The 15,000-nt window shown below is 37.2% G+C and overlaps 2 protein-coding genes across 8 annotated transcripts in view; one reads left to right on the top strand and one right to left on the bottom strand.

Moving 5' to 3' along the window:
- Window positions 1-15,000, bottom strand: part of ebf3a (EBF transcription factor 3a) — a 123,879-nt gene that overhangs the window by 31,848 nt on the left and 77,031 nt on the right. For 4 of the 6 annotated variants that reach the window (XM_069899640.1, XM_069899639.1, XM_069899642.1 and 1 more), the window contains 2 exons: window positions 6,185-6,266; window positions 2,515-2,659 (listed from right to left, as the gene is read on the bottom strand). In XM_069899640.1, the coding sequence (XP_069755741.1) occupies window positions 2,515-2,659; window positions 6,185-6,266 (227 nt within the window). The remainder of the gene's footprint in view (window positions 1-2,514; window positions 2,660-6,184; window positions 6,267-15,000) is intronic. The other 2 variants (XM_069899641.1, XM_069899643.1) reach the window with 1 other exon arrangement.
- Window positions 1-15,000, top strand: part of mgmt (O-6-methylguanine-DNA methyltransferase) — a 538,867-nt gene that overhangs the window by 508,953 nt on the left and 14,914 nt on the right. The gene's annotated exons all lie outside the window — the stretch shown is intronic.

The following is a 15,000-nucleotide window of genomic DNA, read 5'->3' as shown; positions in this document are numbered from 1 at the left end:
AAAAAGGGTTACTAATTCAAAGCATACAATCTTCTTTAAGCAGAAAATATTCAGTCATGTGTAGGCATGGAATCATATTTTATCACTGAATATCCTGCTTTAAATTGGGCCATTCGTGGATTCTTTGTTTTGCAAACTACCCAGGAATTTTTTTTAAAAGGGGTGAATTTTGTGATTTCCCTCATGGCAGTATATTGGCCCAAAGGCTAAGTTGTAATTCCAAAAACTATATTAGGCAGTTAAATTTGTACAAAAAGACACATGACTTGAGTCAGTAAGTAAGAATGATGAAATCTTTTAAAATTTTTCATCTTGGAAAAGATAGTATTTTGATTTTATGTTCCCAAGGTTTAGTTGTTCCATTTTTTTTTTAATCTTAAAGCTTTATTTTACTCCTACAGCTACTATTGATAGTTTTATTGGATGGTCCAAAATCAGGCAGTAATCAGGGTGGCCTTAGCCCATCAAAGATTTGGGTTCCATCTCTGGTGAAGAATAGAACTGGATATAGGATTCAGCTTTTTTAATTGAGGATCTCATTAGTATTCAGTTGCCAGGCAAAACACACACACACACACACACACACACACACACACACACACACACACACACACACACACACACACACACACCTTTCAGTGGATGCAAATCAGATAAACATTATGAGACAACATTACTGAGAAATTAATCTCATCAATAATGCTAAACTATTAGGGTGGCATGTTTGGCTTAGTGGTTAGCACATCGCCTTTACAGTGCCAGCTATATGGGTTCAAATCCCGTGTTGGCAGTAAGGAGTTTGTACGTTCTCCCACGTTCTCCCATGTTCGGGAGCTCCGGCTTCCTCCTACCATTCAAAACATAGATTAATTGGGGGTAAAATTGAATGGCACAGACTCGTGGTCTGTTACCACGCTGCATGTCTAAATAATAACCAGACAGACAGAAAGAAGAACAAATGTACACGGTACCCTTCCACTGAAGAATTTCAGATATATTGTGGGATGTTTGGTGCTAACAATAGATGAATTTTCTGGCAAATACACTGTAAATTAAACATTGCAAATTATGGGAATATATTTTAGTTCTGAGTAAACCTAAACCGTGGTGGCAAGACATTCAAATTAAATTTATTTTATTGCACTAATCTTTTGTCAATCTTCCAACAAATTTTCTTCACCCATCTTTGGCCTTCAAACCATGCTCTCCATACAAGTTTAAGATAGAGTTCTCACAGTGGGTGGATACCACACCAGAGTAACCATTCTTCCTTAATGGGCTCAGATAGGGAATATTTGACGTCCATGCACCTTGAAAGATGTACACAGCAGAGATCTCATGAAAGGACACAACAGCAAAAATGAGGTTTACACCCTGTCCTTGTTAAAGTCAGCTAATTCTATACAGCTCAATGTAACCTCAGACTTTCCAAATGTGTATAAAGCAGAGCAAGATGGACCATTTGATTACTCTGGGAAACTGTGATTTTCTACGAGGTCTTTGTTTGTTGTCAAGTGAAACTGTGCACCACAAGCTCCATATCTTTATCCTGCTGTTGTAGATGGGAGAATTTATTAACATGGAATGCTGCAGGTCAGCCTCAAATGCATAAAGCATTCGGTGATATTTCAGAAAACGTTACCCATCTTTTCTTGTACTTAAAAGATTGAGATATTTGTTTGCTTTATTTTTAATGATGCATTTTTCTCCCCACACCCACCACTTAAAAAAGAAAACCACAACGTTTATCAAGTTAGTTAGATAAATACATTTTCCCCCAATCTAACACAAGCTTCCTGTTGCACTGAAGTTCCCAGCAAATACACTGCGTCTGGACCAGGCGGAGATTCACTTTTAGTTCAACATTCCAGATTTCACCAGTCCCTTGGAATCAGTCACATTGCCCTAGCTTCACCTTCCCTTCCTATTTGAACCATGTAGTCTGTCAGTCCCATATGATCTGTTGAGGTGGGGGGGGGGGGGGGGGGGAAGAGTTTTGTGCTGTTTTTTTCTTCTTGTATGCAAAACACACAGATTTGATCTGTGGCAGTAGGACCCAGCAACAGGAAACTGACCTCACAGTAAATTCTTTACAGATTTGATCATGTTTTTTTTTAAAAACCATCTCTGAAAGTTACAGTTCTAACCTGCCAGTGGAGTTCTGTGTTGCTGACCAAAGGCAGATGCCAGAGAGGAATTAAAACAAGGGTGGAAGCTGATAGCAAAACAAAATAAAGTGATCTCTTCCAAAGAAACTGAAAATTATGTTGTTTTGCTGCGAAAGGAGGTGGTGATTGGAAAAAAAATGTTCAGGGGTCAGACAAAACAAACTGAATGGGAGATAAAGCAAAATAGAACTGTCTACTAACTAATCCAGGAATGGAAACGGTATTAGATGGGAACGTAACTTGAAGGCAGTATTACTGAAAGAATAGAAATGTAAAATTTAATGGGTGGGGGGGGGGGTAAAGCTTCTTCAAATCATAAGACATAATGTAAAATGTGTGTGCCTACCATTTTCCAGATAAGAAGGGGCCGTACCTTCTGAAGGGTCAAGGCGGCGAGCCCGCCTTCCATGCTTAGAATTGTTGTGTACAAACATGTTGTCGGAGACAGCCAGCACATGGCCATCAACGTTAACTGTTGTAGATATAACAACCTGAGAATAAAGAACATGTCAGTTAGGGGATAGTTGTGCAAAAAGTCTGCAAAAGTGTTGACACCTTTAATGAGCTGGAAAAGAAATACAAGGGCCTTATTTTACCGTTAAATTAAACTGTCTTTGCTGAGAGTGTGGAGTGGTGCCAGAATAAAGATGCTCCTTTCAAGAACAGTTTATGTAGTGGCTATAAATACCTGTCATTCATGCAAGCTCTGTAAAAGCTTTCTCTTATAATTGTCTCTTAAAAACCCGCCACACTAATTACAATTTAATCTGCCTATTATGTTAACAAATGAATGCAATTCATGGGAATATTCTACTCACCATATTATCAGGCCCTAAAACACCCCTCAAGCTACTCATTTAAATAGTTTGCTGTTTTCATTAATCTATTGATTATATTGATTAACTAGTTTATCTAATTAGAATTACCTCACTTGAGAATGTGCTCACATGAAAGGAAGCAAGGATTCTGAAATTACCACAAACTCTTTGATAAATCAGAGGGCTTTCCTGCTTTCTCTTGTAAATTATCCCACAGGTCAATTTTCCACTTGCATTTAATCACTAATAATGAACTTTTTTGCATCTGAAAAGGGTTGAATATGAATAGTGAAAGTGTTTTCAATCAGTGTAAAATAAGCCTCCCTCAAGTTCATTTTGATGTTGATTGGTCTTGGTATGTCAAAGGAATTTCCTCTTTTGAGTGAAAGAGTTTCATTCTGCACCAAGGTTTAGGGACTGGCCATTGGGTAGATGATGGAGAGAGACTTCTCTGGCTTCCAGCTACTTTTTCCCAGCAAGTAGAAGGGTGCGTGTACAAAAAATGTACGACTGCTTAGAATTAAGCACTAGAATGAGCTTCTGTGAAACTTATTTTGGTAGTTGCATCATTTAGTTTCAAGTTTGCAATGAAGTACTAAGTAATCGTTCTGTGAAATGCTTTTCATTTTGCCTAAATAATCTGCCTTCATTATGTATTTAATTGATATAATTAGTTCTGAAATGTAAAAATTTTTCTAATTATCAAAATATATTTTGGTAAGACTACACGTTAAACGTGTTTTAAAATTTAAAACCATCACATGCTGTGTCACTAAGAACATCCAGTTCTAACCACTTAAATGAGATGAACTCCAACTTTTTGAATCACTGCTCTCGATTAATAAAGTGTGGATATTGTGTCAGGCTCAAACTTCCAAACCTGGGTTGGCATGGAGTAAACATTGGAATGTCCCAACTTTGGAGTGTAAATAATGATTGGATTATTGGATTGGAGCTGTTGCTCACAGGAGAAACACTTTTTCTATAGTTGTGATTCTTGAAAGTTTATCAGTGTTTATTTTTAATGGATTTCGTTGAAACACTTGACCTCCCCAATGTGCCTCTCTGTTTTAGTTGAGTATCTCTTGCCTTCTTCATGATGACATTCTCCTAAAATATTAATTGTGCCAAATATGCAACAATTAAAAGCAGAAATAGCACAATTAAATGTCCATTTTTAATTTTTTCCACCGTATATTGCACTGCAGGATTCAAATAAATGTGGTTTCTGACAATATTTTATCTCATACAGTTGCAAAAAAGACTGAAGTGAGAGACATGAATAGCAAACCAAGGAATCAACGCCACCGACCTCCTTTGGTATTCACCTGATTGATCTTGGTCATTTTCTAAGGAAAAGTATGCAATTCAGCGCAAAGCAAGGAATAAGACTTCCTTTCACACTCCTCCTGTACTACACCTCAAGAAAAGTGCTGAGGCAGTGAAATGCCTGGGATTTGACACCACGTTAAGTCCAGTTAAACCTTCTGAGAAGCAGGGAGATTAGCTGAAGAAAGTTCTTCTAGTGACTAAGTGCCTCCTCTGTCGACGACAAGATCACTGGTGACTGATGCTTCTTTCAGTCATCAGTGAGACAAAGAGGACATTTCCACTCATTCTAGGTTTGACCTCTGCTCCACATCAATGGATCAATATCACCAATGGCACATATCTGAGATGCATGAAAAATGAATACACTACTGTACTTTTGTAGAGAATTTTCTCCCCCCGTTAGAAAATTCTTCTGCTCAGTCTTCTCGGCTAAATATGTTTGGTTATTCTTCACGGTGACTGCCTTCCATTTCTTTCTTTTTGTTAACCACAAATATGTTTCTCAAAGTCATAATCAGAAGGTACAATTCACAGCTTACTACCAGTTATTTTGGAATAAAGCGGTAGACACCAGCATATTTAATAGACTACTGACAATGCAGTTAAATCTTTCTACTCTGGAAACAATTTTCATACAAGGTCTGTTAAACACGCTGCTTTTTAGGATATTGGTCCTCAATTAACAGAAATGAAAACAGAAATGTGGTTAAATATTATATTGTGCTTATTCAAACATCATTTTCATTAAATAATTGCTTTTTTCCTGTAAGAAATGTAGAAATGTGTGTTAGGTACAAAGCAGCTCCACTTATTTTGCAAGTATTCCATCTCTGAGGGAAAACAATACACAGACCCTGCCTAACAAGTTAAATGAACAATTTTATGTATGGGGTGGGGAGACTGTTGCAATAATATTCGTTGGTGGAATACCATGAGAAATCTACCCACTTATAAAATGAAATCCAGCAAAGCGTGATCATTTTGTGTTTCGATAAAGGCAAGACTTAGTATTGGAGAAGAAATCTAAATTCCAATTTTAAAAAAACTTTTCATCCATATTTTTGGTTTTCCAACTATTAAGTGAATAATCTATTGTTCTAATTTCCTATGTTGGACAAAGAACCCACTGTTACAAATCTACACTAAAGATTAAAGATAGGTCCATGTATTTGTCAGGATCCATATGAATGGAAATTTTAGTTGGACAAATGAATTTGGAATTGATTTAATCAAGAATTGATTTAATCAAAAGCAAATAATTTGAATTGAACTTATTATTTTTTTCCCTATTATTGAAAGCTTTCTGAAGGAATGTGTATTTTAAACTGAACAGGCTTTATAATTAAACATGATGGATTTATTAAATACTTTGATTATTTTAGAACTAATAAAAGGGTTTCCATTCTTTTTAACATGAGGTGTCCAAATGGTACAGCATTGCATGTCATGCACAAATATACTCCGTAACAGAGTTATAAGATGTGGTTTTGTGTCTGTGATTCTCCACACAGAGTTTCTGGTCTCTGCTGGGTTATTTGGGAGGTACTAAGTGGAGGTAAGGAAAATCGGCAGGTGTGTTAACCCGGGCCACTCTCCTGTACCTTCTTATAGCTGATTACACACAGTCATTGCCAGAGCCCTGCGAGCAGGTCACTTGTCCAACCTTTCAGTCAGGAAATAGTGCATGGCATGGGGCGGTCTAAAGAGGGGAGAAAATAAATAAATAAATGTGTGTATAGAAAAAAATGTAAACTAACTAATTTCACACTAAGCAAATGATATTTCTGTTCCCAACCACCACCCCTGAAAAAAAAAAGTCCCCAAGATAAGAGGCCACTAAAGTACATTTATTTTGCTTTTATTTACCTGGAATCTACGCATATCTCTCGGATTTCCTGCATTCTTCAAGCAGTTCTGATTACACTTGAGGAAAAACTTTAAGAAGAATCTAAAATTGAATACAGAGCATATATTAAAATAATGAGTAGATGGCTGGTTTAGCCATTGGGTAGGTAAATAAGATCTTATTAGTATGCATGGCTCACGTAATTTGCTGTCTTTTAAATGTACCTTTTATTATACATTAATATATCATTCACAGTTTCCCTTCCATGCACATCTGCCATCAACATAAGTCACTTGATATTCCACCCACCAATTTTTACTAACAACTACTCTGCAATTAAACCAGGCAAAGTCAATACCCAGGTAAATTACACACACCTGCGGCCATGCTTCATTTTAACTACACCAGAATAGGACCTAACAAGGTAAGAGCGTACAGCAAAGTTATGGGGCTGTCAAGCAATTAGGTTTTACTTTGGGGACATACACACAGGGCAATTATGCTGCACATTACAACCTGGCTAATCTTCTGAACAAATGTCATCTGTGAAGGACTGGATGAAGACAGTTCTCATCAGCAAATGTTTCTCGCCTTTAACTGCCATATTTTACATCTAACAAAAGTAAATCTTTCATGCAATTTAAAATATTTTGTTAGTCTTCTGAAGGATTTTTTGTGAAGCATTGTTTGCTTTTGAAGTTTTATCAGAGAGTACATACCACACAGTATGTACTTTCAAGCCACCTAAATTAATATTGTATAACATAATGCATTCTTAATTGATAAATACACGAGTTAAATGTTCTACACTTGTACATTGAAAACTACTGTTATATTTAATAGCCTTTCCACAGTTGAACACAGAAAAATTTGTACCCTTTATACAATCTAATAACACCAAAAAGCTTCAAACTATTTCCTATTATGGAGAATCCTGTGTTCATCTGTTTTAACTTGCTTTAATAATGACACCATTAACTTGTGGAACTAATTTTTTCCTCTCTCTGAATTGTAAGTTGTGTTGAGTGAGCACCTTGTATACCTGTAACTTTTTTAAAAATATTTTATTTTTGTTTTTTTATACATAATAAAAGGTCCACTATCAAATTATGTGTGTATGTGATAATATATATATTTTTCCAAAAAAAAAACAACCCTCTCCCCCCCCCCCACTTTTCACAATATGGATACACACACACAGTCAGGGCTCACACTTATATTGACCTTCTATAAGGGGAAATCACTTAAATTTATTGTACAGCAGCATCTATTCTTGTGCTTTTTATTATAGTAATTATAATTTGGCCCCTATATGATCCGTATCTGGCTGCCATATCTTGATAGATGTAATATTTATTCTGTGTTATATGTAATTTTTTTCCATAGGTATGCAACTATTCATCTCAGCAGTCTATCGTGCAATGTGTAGAGGGGAGTCAGATTTCCAAGTAATCACAATACATTTCTTAGCCACTGCTAAGGCTATTTTAACAAATGAAGTTTGGAATTTAGGTGGTTTATTATTTAATTCAATGAAATTGTCCAAAATATAAAGTGTTTTTGATCATCAACTGTCAAGTATGAATGTAGAGAGTCAACTTGGGCATGAGGTCTCTTAGGGGGTATTGCCTGTGCAAGATATCAGAAAGTCAAAAGGTATGACTAGTCACTTGCTCTCTCACCCTTGGAACAGGAAATTCATCGGTGATATCCTGACAGCCTGTGTGAATTTGTGTTACCAGCGACCGGCACGTACAGAATGTCTGTGTTCATAATGAAAGCAACAAGAAGATCTTTTTGTGAGGCAGAAAATCTTTGACTTCAGCACCAATAAACACTTTATTACTGCCAAACACAGATTTGCTGATTACAGAGAGGTGATAAAATTCCCGTGTTGTCATTAGTGCATTATGCCTAATTGTGTACAGTATGTTTAAGGTTCCATCGGTTAGCCCATTATCAAAATGACCATTATGTACACTAATTCTCTGACCCTGTGTTTATTTCCCTGAAGAGTCATAATCTTTCACAGTAGGTTTTAGAGTAAATCAAGCTTGAAATATAGGCTTTATTTACTTCTGCTTCTCCCTGGCTTGATGGTTGGTTCTAGTTTGAGCTTATCTGCCATCTCTGCAAAACAATCCCACCCACCAACATGGGATTGGAAAGTGGTGTAATGCGCAGTCTTCGACTTGCTGGTTTTATTGACAAATGTAACTTATTTGGCAATCTCCATTCTAACTTTCAATAAATTCAATGATTACTTCCAACATACAAAAATATTCAAAAATGGGTTTGGAATTTCCATTTACCCGAGTGTAATTCTTTCAGATCAACATAATATTGATTAATATCAAGTCTCTAATTTACACTAGAGACACCAAGTGTGGAAAATAGTTTAGATATTTAATTGACGATAGAATCAAGTGCAAAATATAAACATTTACCAAATAGGTGTGTGTGTGGTTTTATTGAATGCAATAAATTCAAGATGCGTCTGCTATATATTTAAAAAAATGTACAGCTACTGAAGTTGCAAATAGCTGTGTACCTTCTGCTGGCCACTGTTTACACAAATACTATCCCACAATTCCTTATGCACGAAATGGCTTACGACTTGTGTATGAAACATGTTAATGATATAAATAAACATTAATTCAAATCACTAAAGGTTTGGTCTTTCTGTGTCATTTTCACAGCCACTTCAATTGATGCATGTTTGAACTATGAATTGGTTCATTTATTTTAACTTTTATGAAGTTGATTAGCAAGAGCTCTTTCCTTATCTGATGAAAATCATTTTAATTGTAGTGTTAGACTCAAGTGTAATATCCATTACATTATGTGCTGTTTAAATTCTACATGGGTATTGTGTAAATTGCTCCTTTGTGAGTGTGGAAGCAATTATTACTAAACAGCACTCTTAAATGGCGACAGAACTTTGTGGCGTTCTTCAGACTATCAGAAACAAAGCAGCCTGTTTAATTGTAATTTAATGGAATATCAACCAGTCTATGGCATTAGATCCTGGCAAACGAGAGCAGGAGAGAAAAATTAACTGCAATTATGTTTGATTAAAGCTATCCTTCTCAATAATCAGCTATCCTGACAGGCCATGAGGCTCTGGTGGGTTTCAGGATGGCAAAAGGTGTTGAGCAATATTAGGGCCAATAAAGGAGATATTAGCATAGCTAATTACAGCAGTACAAAACCTGTAAAAGGGACCTCTGTGTATTGTAATGTGTGAAATAATTCTGAGTCCGTTATCAATTACATGAAGAATGAATTTGGTTTGTCACTGAAAAGCTGATGAGATGCATTTCATTTGACACTGCCCCTCTCCCCAATGTTTTGATGTAACTAAGGACTTATCAGCTTTTATCAAAAGCTGTAACTTTCCAGTGGCCAAATCACTGATAAAATTATCTTGCCAGCAAGTGTTGGGTAATTAATACAACTCATCCTCACCGCCTTGCTTGCTACTGCTGCTTTTCGCCTATCTAAAGCCACTAATCATGTAATAATGATTCCTTTCCCTCTGGTCAAAGGAGAAATAGATTAGCTCTTTAGAAATGCAGCTGGCTTGATGTATAAACTATTTGTGCTTCATAGCACCAGTAATTGAGGAAAAAGTCAAAAGTTTTCAGTGTCTAGATTTATCTTTTTTCCTCTCTCTCTCTCTCTGCACATATCAGGAATAAGGGCAGAGAAAAAGACATTCAAGAATCCTGATCATATGAACTCATGTAGATAAAGAATTAGTTCCAATAAGAGACATTTCTAGTAATTGGAATTTAGCGACAGCTGTGTAAAGATGCCATAAAATCAGCGACCTGATAGTACTGGCAGTAGAGACTTTACTTTCTCAGTAGGTGGTAAAGGGAGATATTCAAGGAGAGAATGCAGGAAAGAAACACGTGATATATCTATTCATCAGATAATTATGAGAATTAAATAAAGTATCAACGAGGGGACTTTACAGATGTGTACAATGGCAATTGCTGCCAAAGAGATGAATGGAAATATCTTCAGCAAGAACCTGGACGCTGGGACAACACTCCCTTGCTTTATCAATATTTTTACAAAAGCAACCCAGACTTCCCAAATCAATTAACAGTCAGCAAGTCCTTTCTGAGCTGTGGTCACTGCAGTTACGACAAATGAGGTAACTAAATGGTTCACAGTCAGATCCCATGAGTAGAAATGGCTACTTGAGCAGTAGCCATTATATTTGCCAGGGTGCATGGAGAGATTGGCTCTACTATTTTGTTTTAAAACCAAAAATAGATTTAATCACAATAAATTATTTGGGAAAACCATTCAGAATCTGTTCCCACCCTTACTTCCATATCTTTACGTTCCCATCACTGTTCCTTGTTATAGTTGATTCTATTTACACCATTACTACCACTTTGGCACCTTGTCACCCCCCACCCCCTCCCTCTGAGGATTTCTCCTTGGTCTCGGCCTTTCAACGCCCAGTTATGGGAGGTCTCCAGACTGTGATCCTTTCCTTGACTAATATGGTAACACCATGGGACCTTTTGCATCCAACACTGCTGGCAAGAAGTTAGTCTGCCATTGCAACTAAAAAAAAATCACACTTCCATTACTATACCAGTAGAATGTCATTCCAAATTATGAGCCTTGGTTCACAGAAGAATTTGAAAAATGCAGAAAGGTGAATTTAAACCAGCATTAGGATGTTCTTCACACAAAATGAAATGAACCTGGAACAGGTGGACGCACAAGTTAAAATTGAAAACCAATAGAGATTCAGGAAAGAAAACTCCTGTCTGACTGTCTTCACAATTTCTATTTCAGAAAGATCTACAATATGTTTACTGTGATCCTTCTGGCAACATTCTGAATACATGTGTTATTTAAGCTTAAAATAATGAGAATGGATTAAAAAATTCATTGAATTTTTGGGGAGTAATTTCTGAATGTTGGGGGGGGGGGAGGGGTTCTGAATAGGGGTCCCAGAAATTTCTGTTTCAAGCTGTGCTGGTTCAAAGTGACATTAATCTATTAGATGGACAAACTTGATGGAAACTGGTCAAATTTCGAGATTGTACCAACTTAAGAGTGGCAGTTTAATTCATTATTTTTATCATCGTGGTGAAGTTGAAAATGATACAAGGATCATTACAGATTTGGTGCTCAACATGTCAATTCTCTGCACAGCAGCAATTAGCTAAGTAAATAGAAGACTGAGCATATATAGCATAAGAAAATCCAAGTCAAAGAAACCACTGATTAAACTGGAAAATGCTCCAGTCAAATCCCATTTCACAAAGGGTACATTCAAATCCTACCAGCAGTGCAGGGAAGACTAAGCACTGGCCTCAGAATCATAAAGACTGAAGAAACCTCAGCTTTTTTCAGCCCCATAAAGTAGCATTTAAGAGGGAGACACTAAAAGGTCAATGCAAGACACAACATACTATTACAGTAAGAAGACAGAGAATTCAAGCCAAGCGACAGTGATTTGAGGACTGGACTCATTATATAACAGACTGATCAGCATATGCAATGGAAAAAAGATAAATTAGCATCAACTTAATTCTATTATTTTAGGAGTTTACCTGCGCATATCTGTCATGAAATATCTATAAATAATTTGAGTACTGCGGTGAATTGTAGGAATTCTAACAGGCCAAATACTGTTGATCCTTTTTTGTGTGCTCATTTCGGTAGAGGCTCAATTCTGCTATTGAGATAACCATCACATCAATTCTGAAGTGTGCAATGCAGTGGCAGATTGTCCCACCTAGAGCTAGTTGAGGGGAAAAAACTGATGCTATCGATGGCCCTGTGAAGACACAATTTCTGTCAGATTGACTACCTGTTGTCCATAAGACTTTTCAGAATAAGCTTCAATTAATGTCATGTCTCATGAAAGTACACAATGAAGCACCACGTGACCAAGAATAGCCTGGTCGCACTACAGGATTGGTGATAAAAGCATTGAATACTAGAAACAATCAGCTGGTTAATCAGCTTCTCTGAGACCGAAAGCAGAGTAAACAGTTCCAGTCAATAGTTCTGGTTCTCTCTCCATAATGTTCCTTTACCTGAATTTTTGGATTTTAATTCAGATTTTCAGCATCTACGGGCTTTTATTTTTTGCTTTGAGGTATTTGATTATATCAGATGGGATTTCTGAAATTCCAGTGTTTTTTCAACATCAACTTGAATCACCTGATTAGGCCTCAGCTCATTTGAAAGAAAATATCACCGAGACTGCAGCAGGTCTCTCAATACTGCACTGAAGTAGTAGCCAACCTCATGCCCTGAAGTTCCAGAATGGAACATGAACCAACAAGTAGTGGAATGGACTGTCGACTGTGAATAAAGCTGAGACTGGGGATGGTCCTCACCAGTTCTCAGCTACAACTGAGGTCACAAATGCCCTCAAGAGGAAGAGCACAAAAGGGATCAAAAATAGCAAATGTTTAGATGAGAATAAAATCCATCTGAGAAACAATATAACCACAATATATATGCCAATTTATATGCCAAGTCATAATTCATAAAACTGACCTAAAAAAAAATCAATACAAATCTGCCCAAAGATATCAACACGGATATATCATACCACTTCAAATGCGAGCCACACTTAATTGCAAGGGAAAACGCTCCTTTCAATTAAATATCTATGTTTAATGTATGTGTCAACTGAGTTTCAAACTACAGCCACACAAATTCTGTCCTAATCCAGACTTCACGTTTTAGTGAGTTTCCTGGTGTCAACATGATCCCACAGGTAAGGTCCGGTCCAGTAGGTGGTGGGACATGTGCATGCAAATGCGTTGTAAATCAGACAGACCCCATCCCAAAAACAACTGAGAAGACTTTGGCTGGCAAGCTCAACCTCCTTGATTGTGTCACCCAGCAAACTAGTTAAAATCTTGAAAATCTCTGACATCCAGGCACACTCAAAACTATTAAAGTATTGAAACTATTAAAAGATGGCATCGCTAGAGGGGCTACTACATCCCCACCCCCCTCCGAGCTGCCTGTGTGGTCTTCGCACAGCACATTCTTAAGGGGAGAGGTTACATTTTAACGGGAGGGGGGAGAATAATATCGCTCTGTGCTGGCATAGAATTGATAGGCCAAATGGCTACCTCTTGTGTCGTAAGGAAATAGTAAAACCATGTTAAATTAAAATTTAGACTTTTTGCATGGTTTCAGGCCTCCCAATTAACCTACAGCTTCAGGTATTTTTTGAATCATGGGAGGAAACTGGAAAATCCAGAGGAAACCCATCAAGATACGGGAATAACGTACAAACTCCTTACAGAGAGTGTTGGATTCGACCTGGGTTGCTGGCACACTGTAACAGTGTTGCGCTATCCACTACACTAACTGTGCCATCCCTGAATTTGTTTAAAAAAAATTAAAGTGAAACTAAATAAAATAAACCAACATTTTTTTTAAATACATTGCTAAAATTGTTCCACTTGAACATTTTTTTCCCCATTGAAAACCAAGGAAACATTATTCCTTTTGTTACTCTATTGTGACCTACCTGCTGCAGGTTATTCAATGATTTCTTATGCTGGGAACTCACTGCATATTCACACTTCTTTGCTACAATGACAAAGTATGTTCTTGGAAAGTACCACAAGGAAACTAATCATTATATCAGCATTTCCACATTTGCACAGTAATCCTGAATTTGCTGTAATTGTTAATTGCCCATATTCGTTCTGTTGCGGGATATACTATATATTAATATATCTTTAAAAGAGATAGATTGTGGGGCTTCAGTGTAGGTCACAACAGAGTAACAAGAGTTTTTCTGAAAGAGAGACTTCATGTCCACAGTGACTTTACAGAAACTTCCAAGAATGCCTATGGAGTCTTCTTCACAAGAAGGTGTTAATTGGACTGATGTTGTGGAGGAAATGGACTATTGTCTTTAAACCAACAGATGTTCAGGCTCACAAACTGATTCTGGTGCCAGAGGGGTCAAGTGGTTTTGCAAACTGGGAGAGAATGGAGAGAGTTCTGCAGAAGCTTTTGGAGGCTGCAACATGACAAGCTGGCAGGCTTGTTAAAATCCCATTCTGAAGATGGGTGGTGAGTTCCGAGTTCAGCCTATTGAAAACCTTTGTAGTCCTTACAAGAGGAAACGGCCGGCTAGAGTGTTTCTCCTGAAATAAGGGAAACAAGAGGAACTCTGTGGTGACCTGGAAGAAGAGGTTATCATTTGGAAAACCCATGATTGGGCAATTCTCTTCGGCAAGACACTGAAGTGGCTGATCAGAGGGAATCAGTTTGTGTGTGTCCAACAAGCAGCCAATCTCTCTGAAACCAACAAGAACCTTCCTGAGTGATAACCATTTACCTTGCAGCACCAAACCCTGGTGAAGATTCATAAATGTTAAATTCTGTGCATAGTATAAGAATTGCCTGCTACCAGTCAGTTTGAAGGAGTGAGAAGTGAGATTGGACTGTGAATCAAAGAACTTTCCTGAATATATTTACATTTCATACACGTCCACTTAGAATTAGAAGGGGGTTAAGTTAATAGCAATAAGTTAAAGTTTGATGCTGTTTTTATGTTTAAGGCAACTTTTCTTTAAGTAAACATTTGTCTTGGTGAATTTCTATTGCTGCTGGGTTCTGGGGTCCTCTGGACCCATAACAGCACAAAATTAAGGCCATCTTTACAAGCTTTTACACAAATGCAGTAACAGCAGTCCCACTTTTAACTTGTCAAAATCTGAGATAATTACCTCAGAATGGGGCTGATAGGCTTCCTGTTCCATTACTTCTAATGACTGACCAATTGTTACCTTCAGGTTTTCTTTATAACGAGGTG

Source organism: Narcine bancroftii, chromosome 10 (assembly GCF_036971445.1).
Source record: "Narcine bancroftii isolate sNarBan1 chromosome 10, sNarBan1.hap1, whole genome shotgun sequence".
Classification (NCBI taxonomy): domain Eukaryota; kingdom Metazoa; phylum Chordata; class Chondrichthyes; order Torpediniformes; family Narcinidae; genus Narcine; species Narcine bancroftii.
The sequence above is the reverse complement of the archived record's forward strand: the minus strand, read 5'-3'. Positions and strand labels throughout refer to the sequence as shown.